The 17961-nt window shown below is 42.2% G+C and overlaps 1 protein-coding gene across 1 annotated transcript; it reads right to left on the reverse strand.

Moving 5' to 3' along the window:
* Positions 1-13184: 13184 nt before the first annotated feature.
* On the reverse strand, positions 13185-17528 carry LOC117447245 (transmembrane protein 88-like). Its single transcript, XM_034083927.1, has 3 exons — positions 17361-17528; positions 16335-16626; positions 13185-14216 (listed from the first exon to the last, which is right to left on the reverse strand). The coding sequence occupies exons 2-3, from the start codon at positions 16623-16625 to the stop codon at positions 13989-13991; spliced, it is 519 nt and encodes a 172-aa protein (XP_033939818.1). The 5' UTR covers position 16626; positions 17361-17528; the 3' UTR covers positions 13185-13988.
* Between the last annotated feature and the right edge of the window lie 433 nt (positions 17529-17961).

Raw genomic sequence — 17961 nt, forward strand, 5'->3', positions numbered from 1 at the left:
TTGATGTATAACATGTTTTTTTTAAATAAATGTTATATATCTGAACAAATGCGCTGCAAGAATTATTATTCATTTATGTAAACTTGCTATCCGAAGTCAATACAACTAATATATCTAAGTTGAAACAAATGCATTATTACAATCTTCCTAACTTGAAATTATGAGTTATATAAATGTAGAACTTGAAAGTGTGAGTTATTATAATACTGAAATGTGAGTTTATTTGACTAGGTAAATAAAGTTTTCTTGCCCTAATAATGTAAGATTGGTAGTTGTCTCAACTCTAAGTATAAAGTTAAATCAACTTAGACAACTTAAAAAACAATGTTAATACAACTAGAACCTTCAAGTCATATCAACGAGACTGACTTGCATTAATGAGTTGAAACAAAGATTGTCTTCAAGTTGACTTGATTTGCTTTTTCAAGGCAGCAGGTGGACTTTCATTTGCAAGTTGAACTGACATGAACTGTTTTACAGTGTAGTATTACACTTTATTAAACTAAAGTCAAGAAATACATCCATTCAAAAAGTAACTGCATGTTGGAGAATGACATGAGCATGTCTCCTTGCTTTAATGTTCAAAAAGCTCTTTATTTTTCTCATGTGCTCCAGAACCTCTTTTCACCCTCTGTCTGAAACCAGAGCTGCAGTCTGCTCTGATTGGTTAGCTGGTCGGCTCTCTTGTGATTGGTCAACCCCTTGATGTCTCCCCCTTCAATGTCATTATGTTACGGAAGTAAACAAAGAAGTACAATGCAGGCGATTCAGGCAGAGGAAGGAACTTTGGGTTTGCAAAATGCAAAATTCGAAATGCATAACAGGTCCCCTTCAATGGAGCTAATGGGCATATTTTGTAAGCTGCTAGCTTTTCCCCCCTCTTCACAGTCTTTTTGCTAATAGGCTAACGTACTCCTCACTGTAAAGCTTCCAAACAGACCATATATATAAACTAGGGCTGTCAAACGATTACAATTTTTAATCAGATTAATCACAGCTTAAAAATTAATTAATCATGATTAATCACCATTCGAACTATGTCCAAAATATGCCATTTATGTATGTATATTGTTGTGGGAATGGAAAGATAAATGAAAGAAGGCGGATATATCCATTTAACATACAGTATCTATGTTTATTATAACATTTTTCTGTGTGTCAAAATGAAAGACAACCCACACACCTATCAATCATCAAACCGTGGGGTCTTAATTCATTACGTGTTGATTTCTATCAACGGGGGAGTACTTCCGGAAAGTCGACAGAGGGGGGGCGCGCTAGTGGAGTACTTCGTGACCACAGAGTGTGAACGTTGTGATCAGCTGTTTTAGCGCAGTTCTCCAGTGAAGGGGGGAGTCTCCCTCCGCAGCCGGTTGACGTAGTTTTGGCACAGTTCCGTTGTACAGACCGGTTAACAGCAGCCCTGTCTGTGCACACGGTGATCGAACCGCCTTCTGGAAAAGCTTCACAAGTACGTCGGTACGCAAATGCGCTTTGTGACACAAGTGACGGTAGCATTTCAGATTACGCACATAACCTGCGTACCAGTTATGTGCACCCAGTGTGCGAACTATACTACGGTCTCCGGGGGAGCCGGGATTTTTTTTTGTGGGGGGGGGGGGTAAATGCTGATCCGTGCATTAATAGCAACAGCACAGACATAGGCCTATTATAAAGAGAAAATCTGTTGCACACGGGGTGGTGCCACAGGTCTACATTTACATGAAACGTCCCGATGGATCATGTTCATGTCAACAGATTTCTCGAGGATGTATGGGCTACGCAAACTTCAATCAACTTGATTATAAATAATCCACGGACCACCAATGTAACGTTTGACTGTTTAATGAAATCAACTTAAAATGACTCAAAAACAGGCTACATTGTTTCACATTATGGCTGTAGCCTACATAGAGCCGAACACACGCGATAAGCGCAGCCAGCGGCACGAACCATGCACAATATTAATATTAATAATACAGCTATAGCACAACACAACCCTCTCACTGCCTGGAGAGACGCGACGCCACACACACTACACAACGATGCACATAGCTCTTCAGCCCCCAAATTAACGTTAGCTGTCAAGTTAGCACTAGCACTGACCTTAGCTCCCTCCTCTCTCGGTTCTGTTGTAGCAGCAGTCACAACGTACGATGTGCTACCACCAGCTACATTCGGTTGGTCTTCTTGATCAGGTTGTTTGGCCGTCTTTTTAAAGAAATTGCCCAAAGTAAGTTGTTTTTTTCAGCAGCAGCAACAATGCCTGGTAAACATGCAGTGCCAACTAAACGAGCTTGTGAGTGGGTAGTGGGTGGAGCTGCGGGCAGCGTGCAAGCAGGCGAAACTTTTTTCATGAATCATAAACTCTAAATATAATTTTATTTCACTTATTTTACACCTTTGAAAAAAAAAAACATGCCCAAAATGGAATTTATTTGGTCATCATATCAGTATTTTAGAGAGCTCCCCCCAAATTTCACAAACCATGTTCCCAGGGGAGCTCATGTCACCACTAGGGGAGCTATAGCTCCCCCTGCTCCCCTCCAGTTCGCACCCTGTGTGCACCCCTGTACCAGAGCCATATTATTACTATTATATGGCTCTGCCCTGTACTACAGCAAAAGTATCCTCCGCCGGGACTTCCTGCAACAACACCACGCCGTTATCAAAGATGTTCTATTGAGAAGACGATCACTACGTGACAAAAGTTTTCAAAACCGTGGCTACTGAAATCAATCTTACTAACTGCTGTCTGTGCAATTTACTCCGCGCGAGTTGGCAGACTTTACTTTGCTTACTTTAACATCATTTTTCATGGTGGGGCTAAGCCATTTCTTGGTATGGGTGTAGCCTACCCCAGCCATGCGCTGCCACTGGTGGCACGTATGGGGCGGGCCATTCTGCACATGCGTTAAATGCGTTAAATATTTTAACGCAATTAATTCAAAAAATTAATTACCGCCGTTAACGCAATAATTTTGACAGCACTAATATAAACCATTAAATATAAACAAAATTGACTGTTTACATGAAATATTAACTGTAGCCTATATTTTATGGTTCTAATGGATTTCTCCAAAAAGATTAATTTTATTTTTGTACTACCTCGTTCATACAAATCAGTGTTACTTTTTACATGAACTGCTTCCTCTTCAATCAGCACTGAGAGCCAACTTCAACCATCTCTGCCTCTTTATGCTTCCTCCTACTTCGCCTCTGGAGCCCTGGATGATTTTCATGCCTCATACAAGAGTCTAATTGGATGAGCATGTAAATGAGGCCTAGGTATGACAAAAGGTTAATTAAGCCAATTAAAAGCACTTTAACTTTACACGCCCAAGCCCTGGAAGTATTGTCAACTCCAGACAGCCTGCTGTGGGCGTCGCGCCTGGCTGCCTGGTGGTAATTATCCCTCTGTATTCCTCTGCTTTATCACAAGCAGTTGGCCGACACCAGGCACAGAGAAAATGAAAGATCTGAATTTGTTTGCTCATAGCTGGCGAACATCTGTGTGCTAACACGTCGGTTATTTGTTTAGCCACTCGTGACTACCACAGAGCCACACAGGGGGTCCAACAAATACATAATCATGTCCCACTGCACACACAGTGAAGGCACAAAAACAAACACATACATCACACTGACATACTCAGCAGGCTATGAACAAGGACACCACTAATTTTAATACAATAAATGCACAAACACCTGCAGCCATGTCGACAGATTAATACAAGTGTCCATTCTGCGGCCACTTGCAATATATTTTAACCTTCAGCAGCCCAGAAAAACAGCTTGTGCTTTATTGAATCCTTCTTCAAATGCAGGCGATAATAGTTGAGTTTGAAGTAGTATTTTGATTATAATTTAGAGGAAATTGCAGGACCGCAGCGGGAGGAGGGTCACAAACAAACTCACAGCAGCAAACATAATCTTCATCCTGTCCTGCTGTGTGTTTACAATGTAGCTAGTGTCTGGTCTCTTAGCATCAGTCAAGATCAGTGTTGTGATTTTTTTTTAATCCTGCCAATTAATTTGTTGACAGTGTAATTGTCAATGTTCTTTGTTTGCTTTGGATTGTACTCAGGATGGCACTTTATTTGTTGACATTTTCAGTAATGAAGTGTTTTTGATAAAAATGTTCCAGAAGGTTTTCCATCTAATTACAGTCATCTTTGGAGTGATAGGACATTAACGATGCCCTTGTGATGTGCTTTTCATTGTTTTGGCTCTGTAGATTGGAACTCAATGAGTACAAAAGAAACACCATTTTGTGAAATGATCTATTCCAATCTCATGTTGTTTATATGGAGATAAAGCCTTGAGTCACGCGCCCTGGAAGTGATGTCACAGCCACAGAAGCTAATTGTGCTTTATATGTAATCTGTTTTTAGTGTTCGGAGGGAAACATTAGAGCTTTCACAAAGTAGGCTACTTTATGTGTCATTTAACATCTGCTTTGCAATATATTCTCTTTTGTCTCTTTTTGCAGTCAAAGCTGCATTCAGGCAGAAAGAAGCATACACTCAAGTTCACTTTGAAAGCAAAAAGTGAATATTGACATTTTCCGAGCTCTGTTGAGAGCAATGTGAAGGACTCTTACACTAATGCATTCACGTTCAAAGAGCCGGTGAGGTATTGAAAGAAGAATACCGTCATATTTGGAAAGGGTCTGGATCAAATGCATTTGTCTGTCACTTCACCGTTTTGTCGCAAAACATATCAATGCTTTTTGTTTGTTTGTTACCTTATCCCGGGAGATTTTTTTTAATGGTTCTTCTGTCATCATGATAGCATGCTGAAGTTAGCGTTTAGCTCAAAAAAATCAACGTACAGTTTGCAGTTGAGCTAATGATGCTGCCAGAATTGCTAGACCATTTACTTGCAATCATTTCAACAGTTCTTAGTACTTAGTAAGTCCGTCAAATGTTCTTTTTCTAAATGATGTACATATTTACCAGTGGGTTGACTTAAAGGTCTCCTATCATGCAAAATGCACATTTTGATGTCTTTTATACATAAATATGTGTCCCTGGTGTGTCAGGGAACTCACAGTGTCACAAAGCCCTCTCTCTTTTCCTCCGTGCCCAAATCTCTAAAAACGGGGGTACAATGGAGCTGATCCTGATTTGCTGCCAATATGAGGTAATATCGGAAAGTGGGCTGGCTTTTGACCGACGGCCCTATCAGAAACGTCGCTATCAGAAACAATGCGCAACGGGTTTTGGAAGTAATATGGACTTTGTTTACATTAGCAAGCATCGCTAACACTCAGAGCTAACCTGTACTGCAGAGAGCATGTGTAAAAAAACAGGAAATAAAAAAACACCTTGTGGTAAACCCACAAGAGAAAAAGCATTTGAGCTCTGTTTTATGTTCTCATAAACGAGTCATGTTTATCTTGGAACTTGGTTTAATAACCTTAATAGTGACGGAGCAACATTACAAACACATGGCAGTTATCAGAACCAAACTAGAGAACCCCTGGGTACGGGTTCAACCCCTGTAGAGCCCTACATTCAGGTACGTTGTCTGTAGGAGGACAACAGAGACCAACTGTGAATACTCTACAAGCTCCATACTTTTTAATAATAACCCCAATAATAATCCTTGAAGTGGTTTGGAAAATGATATGGCGTTTAATTACGGCAGCATTTAGCTGTATCTGCTGTTAGAAATCTCTCTCTTCCCTCTGCAGCTCACAGCTTGCCTTGACGTGCTCAAAAGGGGGTGGGGCCAGCAGCTACTGACCCAGAGTCAGCACTTCTCTAACAGGGCTGAAATAGAGGGATATGAGGGATGTCTAAAATGCATGATCTGTTTGGTATTTTGAGCAAAACACATCATAGACATGTTTTGTATATATTTGTAATATCTGAGACCCAGGAGGGCCGTAAGGGGGTGAAAAGTTAGGACGATTCTAAGGGCCTGTGACTGACAGGGGCCCAAACTATTTTAGAACATTAATAAAAAAACGTTTAAATAACCTTTCATCAATTTTCAACCACTGCAGGGCCTCGCATGGCTTAGTACGGTATAGTTAGGCCTTGGTAGGCCAGGCTCACTTTATGCTGTTTCCATTACAGTTTAGTAGCTAGGGCAGTAACTATAGTAACGCAGTGTAGGCGTGACGTAATCTTCAATGCGAACCACAAAACCAAGCATCAGCCGTTATCTGTTAGCAATAAGAGCTCACGGCTCCTCATATCTGCTCAAAAACTAGACAAAAGTTAAACAAGTACAAACCACAGACTGCTTGTGTCATGGCGAATACAGTCGCTGGTTTATTTATGTCTGTATAGGCTGTTGTTGTGAGTGTGGACGGTCAGAGCATATAAAACGTTAGCTTAGCCAATCTCCATTCAGACAACACGCATTTTAAAAGGTTTTCGCCTGCCGTCTGTCTGCAGACTTGTCAAAGCATTAATTCATGGTTTTTACTAAGCGGTATCAGTATGTTGTTACTTCGGCATCATTTTGAAACGTGTATTACAATTAAATGACTATGAAATATGTTCATTGTGTTGTAGTTGTAGCCACTCACGTCACTAGTTTAGCATATTCAGCCCGGTTGTTGGCCCGGAAAGAACCACGATTTTGGAGGGCTAGAAAAACTGTGAAAAGGTACCCGTTAGCCGGAATTACCCCTAGTGGAAACGCAACAAAAAACGGGCCGGGTTTGGCACGGCACGCTTAAACCGTGCTATACGCTGCAGTGGAAATGCGCCATTAGATTGATCTCTGTTTGAAACCTCATGCAATGAAACAAGTAGAAACAGTCAATGTCTCAATCTCAGTGGGATGGGAACTAATGAAAGCTGACAAATTGGCATCATGAATGAAAAGGTTATTTGGAAGTTTTTAAGGGATTTCATTATCTGTGATTAATTATAGTTCAGAGAGGTATTATTACAATGTAGTTCTCAAGGGCATCAATGCACTCACTCTGCCATTTGCTAAAGGTCTTAGCATCCAAAGATCATTGTCACATCCGTCCTGCTGCAGTTTCCTCCCTCATACTCTGCATCTATTCTAATTGTCACAGCGATTGACTCCCATTATAAGCCAATTCTCCTTTTTAACTAAAAACAATTGAGTTTGGTTCTCTTGTTTCTGCCTCAGGCGAGCACTAGAGCTCAGCGACATTTCAGACACTTCACAGTCAACAGCGTACAGGCAGAGGATGAATTCAAAGCTAAAGAGGATGAGTCTGGGGGTGTTTCTCAATGTCGAGGACACTTCCTTGGTAGGACATGTCTTCCGAGTCAGGGGGTGCTTCTCAATGTCGAGGAAGGCTCCCCCAGAGCCACTATTTCAAGGATGCTACGTCATTGAGTCCTGCCGAAGGACTGTTCCAATGTCCAGGATCCTTGGAATTCTACCGAGGCCAGCGTCCTTCGTTGCGGGAAATTTCGAAGCTGCACATGTGTATCCTCCGCGGTCTTAAAATCTCCACAATGCTTTGCGCACGGACCAATTTTCCAAATCTTTGGCGGAAATCGCGCTCCATTTAAGGCGGGGCCTCGCATATCATGCACATCTGCACACCTGTTAGCCTGTTCCACCATTCTTCGTTATCCGAGGCTAGGAAGGATTCTTGCCTCGCTTCTGAAGGACCTGACTCGGAAGACATGTCCTAGGAAGCCTCCTCGACATTGAGAAACACCCAGGTCCTTCAGAGGCTAGGCAAGAATCCTTCCTGGCATTCAGAGAACGAAGAATGGAACAGGCTAGCAAGTGTGCAGGTGTGCATCATATGAGAGGCCCCGCCTTAAATTGAGCGCGATTTATTTGAAGACTCATAACTGATTTGCGAAGATCGTACTTGAGTAACTGTATTTTGTAAAATGATCATCTCTCCAGGACAGAACCAACATAAAACGTTCTCCTTCTGTTTGCAGCCTTGCAAAAGTCCTGGAGGATAAGCAGCCATAAGAAAATCATAAAATCACCATCACCAATCAATAATAAAATGTGTATTCATATATCATACTTGTTGTCAATGTCTGAAAACCTTTTTTACACATTGGTGCACATTGTAGCATAAACCACACATATCTACAAAAGAGGCAAAGTCAAAACAAGGTTCATTTTAATTATGTATTTAGGAGCAAAATACTCTAAGGTCTGATTCACACCTTACGCAGCGTCCACACGGCGGCGTGCGTTGAAGCTTGCCGGTGAGCTTGTCTGAAACTCGACCAACAACCAATCACATGAATCTCCCGCCCCGGACACACAAGCACGCGGTTTGATTGGCTAGAGCTTGTACTGGCATATGATTTGATTGGCTTCCGCCGAAGCTTCAAAAGTTGAACATTGCTCAACTTTTGAAGCGAGCAATGCGAGCAAAGCGAAGCAACGCTCCCACAATGCAGTTCGGCAAAGCGTGAAGTCACCCCATTCAAAGTGAATGGGCAGAAGCGTTGAAGCTTCAACGCACGCCGCCGTGTGGACGGGCTGCGCTTCTCTGGTGCGCACCAGACGACAGTTTGTTACGTTGTTTCATTTTTCAGAAGGTTCGGTTTGCGTTCACAAAAGGACATATGCACAGTTACTACGCCACTGAACATACTTACATTAAAATGTGTACTGCCTGGATTCAGCCATTTTCCGCCAAAGATTTGGGAAATTGTTCCGTGCCCAAAGCATTGTGGGGCTTTTAAGACCGCCGAGGATACACATGTGCATCCTCGAAATTTCCCGCAACGAATTCGGACTCAGTCCTTGGTAGAATTCCAAGGATCCTTATCCGTACATTGGAACAGTCCTTCGGCGGGATTCGATGACGTAGCATCCGTGAAATAGTGGCTCTATCCTTCCTTGACATTGAGAAACACCCACTCACACAATGAGGAGAGGAGACAACTGACAACAAAGTGATTTCGACCACTAGCACTACATGTCTGTGTGAACAACGTTAAGCTGCTGATAACAGCTTCTGTGGGATTTCTGCTCCAGCTGCAGAGTTTCACTGTCTAAACACAATCAGCTGTGCATGAACTCTACCTTGATGATGTAGGGTTGATAAATAGACAATGTTGGGATGGTACTTTGAAAGTATAGCTTTGAAAACAACATATTACTCCAACATTCCCCTACCATTCGGATACATCTAGTTGGTACTGCTGAAAAAGTAGTTCAGTGTATTCTGTAAACAAATTATCAAAATGACACAGTTAGAATACAATACAATACAACATTTTTGACATGTAAGCAAAAGATGCAACTCAATTGTTTTTTATCCCAAAAAGGTGCCAACTAGTTTAGAGGACGTACATAAACCTGCAACAACAAAAAAATACTCGACTTATATTTAATGAAGAAAAATTGATGTATAGAATCAATAGTAAAAAAGAAGCAACAATAAACAACAACATCCCTTTTCCCAAGTTTGTGGTATAACTGATTTTATGTTTAATTACAAGCCACTACTTCCTAACACTGTAGTGTAAATCTTTAACACTTACATTAAACATTTAATTTCCTGGTTGAAAAACAAGGAATCAATTTGAGCTTGCGGTACTACACAGTTTTGATTACTCTGTGCCAAAAACACATTTTCTCTTTACGATTGGATGTTGAGATTTGACCTTTTGTATATTTGTCTGCCAAGCAGAAATGCATTCTTTTGCAGGGCAGACATTGTGAGGAGCTCACACAAATTGCTAAGTGAACGCCTACATTTCTACTGAGTGCAATCACACATCAACACTGCACACTCTGAACAAGAGGAGGATGATGTATCCGTCAATATGGTGATAAATGGACTAGACACATTATCAGGACAGACACGACAAACAAAACATCAGAGGCAAAATGTCCCTTTAATTTGCACAAATGGGACAAAAAGTAAATTGTTGAAGCATTTATGTTGTGTCATAGACTTTGTCACAATGTTTTATTTTTATTTATTGAGGTCATAGTGGCCTTGTGTTGTCTTTTTATGTGCTATGTGGATGTATTTTGGAGAGGGTGAATGTCGGGTCATCACACTGGACTCAAATCCACAAACCTTTACAACAGGAGACAAAAGACACAATGTAAAAATAAACACCATCCTTTTTTGGTGCAAGGTCTGAAAAGGACAATGTGTTTCTGTTTACACTGAAATTAAAAAGTCAACAACAAATAAACCCTGTCATTTTTCCAAAATCATTATCTTTAGGGGTGATTAACCAGTATAGAACTTTGCAAAAATAAAAAAGTTTCTTTTCAATCAACTTCAAATACCTGAAGTTAAAAGGGCTTAATTAATGTAAATAAACAATGTCCACTAAATGGAGGATCAACACAGGATTAACGAAAGCATGCAACTCAATATATTTTAATCGGTAATTGTTATGACCCGGCTCAAAAGGCCACAACAAAAAGGAGACACACCATGTTGACGGTTAACAAAATATGTTTATTTAGGACAAACAAATCAAATTAAGTCAAAACCAGTAAAGTATGAGGTGTGGATGTCAGTGGTATCAGTAATGTAAATGCAGGGTGAGGATTGTATGGAAATGTATGTGTGTGAGAGTGTTGAAGTGCACAAAGTAAAGCAACTGAAGAACCTCATACTCAACAAAACCGGAGTGCCTGCAGGGAAAAGCAGAGAGCCCAGACAGGAGCAGAGAGGCTTTAATATAGCTGCAGAGCACCAGACCCAGGTGCCCTGAGTTACTGCAATCAGTGCAATCAATGCAGCCAATGCAGCACAGACAGACAAGCCACACCCTCTCTACTGATGGACCCACAGGGGCATCACAGCCCCCCCCTTAAGACGGGGCCCCAAAGGGGTCCACGACAACCCAACATCCTTCTTTTTAACTCCAGCCTTGCGACTTCGTATTGCTTCTTCGCCTCCACTGCCTTTATGTCCCACTCCTCCTTGGGTTGGCTGGCGTTGAGCCACAGCATGTAGGCGCTCATCGGCCTCGCCGACCTCCTTCGGCCTTCTCTTCTTCGGCCTCCTCTCCTTCGCTCCTTCGGCCTCCTCTCCTTCGCTTTGCGGGGTTTCCTCTCTTTCTTCTCCTTCACCACTTTGACTGTCTTCTCCTTCTTCTTTGTCTCGATCTCAAAGTCAAAGGACCTTGCTGGACCACTTTTTCCAGACTCCGAAACAGGTAGGTCAGTGGACATCCTACGGCTCTGCACGCATGCAATATTATAAACTGGAGACACACTTGGAAATTGCAAACCACTCTCATCTGACTCCCCAGATGCCACCGGCCTGGAAACCACCACAGGCGGTGGCACACCAGCCCACACAGCACTACCAGCGAGATCGTTGCCCAAAATCATATGTACCCCATCAAGTGGCAACGCGGGACGCACGCCAATAGACACAACTCCCCGTACCAGCTCACAATCCAGCACTACTGTATGACGTCGCACAGGAATCAAGCCCATCTCCATGCCCCTCATCAGCACAAAATCCCCCGTTTCTGTCTCTGACGAAAAAGGCAACACTGACTCAACAATGAATGAGTATTTAGCCGCTGTATCACGCAACACCTTAATTGGCACATATTTGTCACTACCGACTACTGATACAACCGCTTCAGTGATGAACGGCTCAAAACCAGAACCCGCATCCGGGTCAGCACAAATCGGCTTCCTATCAGGCACCATGCCCGAGCCTACACCCAACGGGTTTTTTTTCAACACGGCAGAACAACACATGGCTGGAGCAAGTGGTGCCAAACGAGGCTTCCCCTTAGTTTCCAGCAACGGACACTGCTCCTTCCAATGACCCTCTCCTCTGCAATAATGACATAGGTCCACTTTGGCCCCCTCGGGTCGCCCTGTACCTACAAATCTACGGGAGGAGCCTGGTGAAAACTTTGCACCACCGCGGGCATAGCCATCGTCTTCTCCACGTTTCCAATCACCCCTAGAATACTTCTCAGTAAAACTGCCCTTATGTGTCAACACAAAATCGTCTGCTAATTCAGCAGCTCTAAACGCGGTGGAAGGTTTCTGTTCATTCACATAAGTGGCCACACGCTGAGGGAGAATGTTTTTAAATTGTTCCAAGACAATGAGTTCACAAAGACCGTCAAAACTTGCAACCTTTGCTGCCGCGCACCACCGCTGAAAATGAGAAGTTAACTCACGGATAAACTCCACATGTGTCTGCTTATCCCCCTTGACCCAATTTCTGAACCTTTGACGATACGCTTCAGGAACTAGTTCGTAAGCCTTCAACACCGCTGATTTTACTGTAGCATAGTCCAAAGCCTTTTCGCCACAAACAGTTGAATAGGCTTCCTGTGCTCGCCCAGTGAGTACACACTGAAGTAACAGCACTCTGTCCGAATCTGACCAGTTTCTTGCCTCTGCTATGCGTTCAAATAGAGTGAAAAAGATGTCCGGGTCACGCTCATTGAACTTTGGCACTAATCGCAAGTAAGAAATGATATCGCCACTGCCTGATGCCGACCTATCACCACCAACTCTCTACTGATGGACCCACAGGGGCATCACAGTAATAAATAAATGTCAGTGTTATAACAGTGGCACAGAACAAGTAACAACTGCTCATCATGAAAACAATTCAAAGCTTCTTCTAAAAAATGAAACTTCAAATCTGAATACAGAGCATGGACATGCGGACAAAGAGCAAAGCAAAGAGGCAGCAGGATGAGCTCCTTATCTGATGATTCAAATCCTCCCCTTAACACCTGGACTCCACTGAACAGCCATTTTTCTTTGTCGTACTGTCGATGTTTGTTGTTTTTATAATGGAGAGTCTGTTTTGTTATGGCACAATGTGATCTAAGAGAGACACTTAAATGAAATATGTTTCATATATAGCCCTCCCTCCCACCAAGACATGACTGCTATGCTGCTGTATCAGATAAACAAACATAAATGGCTATTTATTTGCCTAACAGACAATATTAAAATCCACATATGCTGATTTTAATCTTACGTCTTTATTTACCCTATTTTCAGGGTGTTGTTTGAAGGTCCCAGGAAATGACTAACCAACTAACCAAACCAAGTTAATCTCAAAACACCTCAAATATAATTTGCGCAATTATGTTTTTACTTTCTGCTAGCCTTCTAATGTACAACCACACATAACTTCACAGAAATACATTTCTGAGAAAGTCCAACATGAAACAGAGCGACACAAAGTCACGAAAATATGTTTTTAATAAATAATGTTTAATCAAATACCACAACGATAAAGCCAGTTTTTGTTTCTGCTACCTTGTCAACTGATATATGACAATTCCTCTGAGTCTTTTTTGGGTCAAAGCCATTGTGATATTGCAATATTTATGAGAATCCTTTCTGTCCCCTTCATTTTACAAAAGTGATTTTTAACTGTCCTAAGATGCATTTTGTTCCTCTTGTATCAAATTACTTGTGAATATGTTTTGTTTTGTGAAGTTTAAGTACAGACATCACTCCGCAAAGGTTGCAATTGCTCCAATCAACTTAAGCACGATCATATTTTCACAAAATAAACATAGAGTGGGTAGACAAAATAACAAAGACACCTTTCAATATGTAACTCAGTACAACAACAGTACAAAGCTTGAGAACAACAAAATGCTCACACCTGTCAGTTAAGTACAATTATAAAGTAAGGGGCAGGTTAGCTAGCTTAGTATAAAGACTGCAAACAGGGGGAAACAGCTAGCATGGCTCTGTCCACAGCCCATTTGTCCTGGTAGCCAATCCTGGTAATGAACCCCCCCCAAAAAAGCCATTGCTGTCTAAAACCCTTTCCCCCCATTAACCACCCTCAAAAAGAAATGTAAGTACCTCTCTGCAAGAACGTGAATAACAGTTTTTTTACCAAAGCGTGAAACTAGCATCCAGTTGTGTTTACATCTCACTGTATTTCACAATATTGAATACATTTTGAGGTGTTTCTGTTATTTTGTCTACCCCCTGTATCTCTCTGGTTGATTTCACTCTAATCCAACTTTCCGCTCTCCCCGGGCTGTTAGCATATCCGACCCTCCGGAGCCTCGCCTTGATCAGACCCAGGCGTGGAGGCTGCCGGCCCAGTCCAACAGTCGCCCTCGGTACCAGGCACGTGAGATCGGCTGAATGAGAAGCAGGATTCGAAATCTTCGGACCAGCCCGCAGAAAATGGCCGCCGCCACGACCACGAGCGGTGACATCATCACAAAACCCAAGATGATGAGGGCGGAGCAGCTGTTGTCGTCAAGGTAGCCGCATATCGCAGAGGGGGCGTCAAGGACCTACAGTACAAGGAAAAACACAGAGGCATCATTAAAGCAGACATGGGGTGGCCCAGAGGACATGATGCACCTTTTGCGATCAGCAGGGGCTTCTTCTCTTCTGTCACAAAGCAAAGAGGTGAGAATTGTTATTTGTGTGTGTTGATCTATGCTCGATGTGCAGAATGACGTTGTGGGTAGTGGGCTGTGAAAGAGTTTCTCCCAGCCTCCCTCTGCAGTTCAGATAAGAAATGGCTCAGTAGCTGTCAGTAACCCTCTGAGCTGTCAATCACCTTGTGAGGGCGAATGAGAGAGAGGAGGAAAGAGATGGGAACTATAGAAAGACGTAAAACGGGTAGCTTCACAAGTACACTAACATCTTCACAAAAACATACAGACACAAAGTACAAGAACATCATCTCTTTCTCTGTCAAGCCCACTCAGACAAACTAAATCTCCTATTGTAAGACTTTTCAAAAGGAGCTTCCCCTCCACCAAAAGCACCCTAGCAACGGCAGTGTCTAACTCACTCATGAACACACAGACACACACACCTCTGTCAAGTGCACTGTGCTCTCTCACAGTACAGCGTGTCAGTGCACAGCTGGCTCTGGCACCAAACCAGACACTCTTGTCTTCTCAGTGGGGCCCTTTTGCCATGTTCAGTCTGTCTCCACAAAAGGGAGAACTCTCTGACTGACATTGTCTGTAATTGTTTGCTCAGAACTGACATTTGCTCTGGCATAACCGCGATAATAGTCGCGTTGCATGCGAATGCATTCAATGTTCTTCATTATTGTATGCTCTTGTCATACTTCAGAAACCAAATCATTCAACACAGGGAAACCAGGGGGAAAGGACCAACTGTATCGAATGTAGGATGTGGTGTTATGAACAGTATGTTATAACACCCGTTGGTTGTGCATTTCAGTTTTAAAGCCTCGAGGTAAGCATTTTGACCATCACCATCTTGTATATTTGGAACCATACGTGACTGGAGAGGGTGGAGCAAAATACCAAAATACAACCAAGCACTGAACAAGACATATTGAAGCGACCATAAATGTTTTAACTGACTTAAATTTGATAACATCCATGAACTGAAAACACTTTGAGGGTTAATGTTGTAAACTGAACAAACTGAAAACATTCAAAAAAGGGGTAGCAACCTGTCAATCACAAGATAGCCCAAACCAAAGTCAGGAAAAGGGTAATTTTACTCATACACTTCTATGCAACCCGAGATTTCCTTTTGTAATGATGTCCATTAGAGAGAATGCAGGTTTAAGGCACTTTTCCAAATTGGCTTCATTTTTAAATACCTCAAGGGTGCTATTTGGTTACAACCTGTGCAGTGAGACGAAGACAAAGCTGTATATCTTCACAGCATGAATCAGCATGATGCGTGCAATCACAATATTTTACTGATGATCTGTCTGCCCCGCATATCACTCATCCAAATAACAAGGCGCACCCTTCTCCTCACCTCATAACAAGAAAACTGACAAGCTCCAGCATTCACTTTAATCAATTGAAAGCTTCAAAACTATAGGTACAACCCGGATATTAAAAGCCTGAAAAACGTTGTGGAGATAGTGTCAGGTATAGATCACTGCTGTTAAAAAGGCTGTTTCCCTCAAAGACTCCAGGTGCCAGTTAGAGATAATCCTCTTTCTAAATGTCACAAGATTACTTGCCTAAACTTCCCTTGAAAAGTGCAGATGTCCTTCTTGTTGGATATGTAAACATACTGTCAGGTCGACACAGAGAGCACTTTCCTTTTTAAAGCTGCAGGACGTTTTTTTAGCCACTCGGGACACATGATCAATTACTCTGCTTAAAGCTCTGTTTTGCTCTTCAACAACTCCTTGAGAAAGAAACATCTGGCCCTCTAGCTAATAAATACTTCTTAATGTTCACCTGTTATTAATTAACTGTGTCTGTCTGTCTTTTGGTGCTGTGTTTTGACTAAAAACAGATGCTTGCTTTAGCTGAAACACGATTGATGATCATTTTATGCGGGTTTACTTAATGAGCGACATTTTTACATCAGTAGTCATAATACTAGAATAATAGTAAACTTGTCCTCTCAGCTTGTACATTAAACAACAATAACCGCATAACAGAGTGATATCTCACCCTGGAGTGGCAGAGGAACCCAGCGTACAGCAGCAGCATTGCAGGGAGCAGCACCACAGAGAAGACAACAGCCAGGAGCAAAGCACTGGCTGAAACCACAAAGATGTCCCATAGGACGAGGGCCGCCCCACAGGCCAGGCATCCCACCCTGCCCCTGCGGCTGCCCCATTCACTGCCCCCGCTGTGGGCCACAGGAGGGGGTAGCATCTTCACTCCCTCCCCGATCCAGAACTCATCTTCTTTCTCTTCCTCGACTGAACCATCCTCCAGGTCCACATCCACACCACACATCCTGAGGCAGAAGGAGAGATAGAAAATGGGAGAGCGGGTTTTGGGGTAATACTGATACATCCCTTGAGTTGTTATTGAATGGATGAAAAAGAGATAGAAAAAGAGAATATGCATGCAAAAACATTCCTGTGCCTTTTTAAATGTGTATAATGATAATCTGTTGTAATGGACAATTAAGTTATTTAACATGTTTGCAATGCCCTGCCCTTCTTCTCTTTAAAAAAAGACACACACACACACACACACACACACACACACACACACACACACACACACACACACACACACACACACACACACACTCTGAGCTGTCTTCATCGCTCCTCTGGTCGATGTCATTGATCAGGGCTTTGTCACTGAAGCACTGACTGTATGCCAATGCGTTCCATTTTAAATCGACTGAAATCTTTTTTTATATTTAACCCTGAACGACCTGCTGCTGAGCTGCATACACAAACCAGGAGCATCACACGGGACAGGACACATCTGGTCGATGTCATTGTTCAGGGCGTTCAGGGCTTTGTCACTGAAGCATTGGCATACAGTCAGTGCTTCAGCATTTGTAACTCACCTTAATCATGATTATAATCTGAATGCATGTCTGCTTTATTTGCTTTTCCTTTATTTATTTTAGATCTGATTACTCTGCATTTTCTGTCTGGAAACTGTCAGATGCAACAAGAGTTATGTAAACTATAATAAACAACACGATGTAAACGAGAATTGTTGCCATACCTCCAAATCCCGTTAATCCAGCCGGTGTGTTTGTGGTATAGTTCCTTTCCCGCTGATCCACTCGGAGCTCTTAATTGTATACGAAATTAAGGAAATACTTGCGTGTTCTTTTTTTTTTAATTTAAAACAAGCAGCGGATAGAAGCACCTGTCAGTTGAACCCCGCGTGCTGCTGTAGCGCTGCTGTGTGAGAAACCTCGCGCGTCTGTGGGAGCGAGCGTCTCCGGGCCACGCGCACCATCGTTACATGCGCGCTCACGTTGGTGAACAAAAATAACGTTTCAAAGCTCAAAAACAAACAAAGTTTTAGTTCCAATATTTTTTACAACATGTTTTCACGTCATTGCTGTACATTTTCTTGCATCATGTAACCCTATTCACGTAACAACTTTTGTGTTGGAAGGGTGTTGAAAATGTTCCTTGAAATCAATAAAAACCAATCAATCAATCAATCAATCAATCAAAAGCTTATTAAAAATCACAACTGCCCAACTGTAAAGGAATTACAAACATAATGCATTTAGTGCAAACCTGATGGCTTTTTACAAATTCAATATTTGTATTCATAAATGAATGAAATATGTACAGCACTTTGGCTCGAC

The sequence above is a fragment of the Pseudochaenichthys georgianus genome, chromosome 5 (assembly GCF_902827115.2).
Source record: "Pseudochaenichthys georgianus chromosome 5, fPseGeo1.2, whole genome shotgun sequence".
Taxonomy (NCBI): domain Eukaryota; kingdom Metazoa; phylum Chordata; class Actinopteri; order Perciformes; family Channichthyidae; genus Pseudochaenichthys; species Pseudochaenichthys georgianus.

Bases quoted from the DNA above. Each gene is read 5' to 3' on its own strand.
- LOC117447245 (XM_034083927.1), bottom strand. From the start codon at position 16,625: ATGTGTGGTGTGGATGTGGACCTGGAGGATGGTTCAGTCGAGGAAGAG. The intron at 14,217-16,334 runs GTGAGATATCAC...CTTGTACTGTAG, and splicing joins GGTTCCTCTGCCACTCCAGG to GTCCTTGACGCCCCCTCTGC.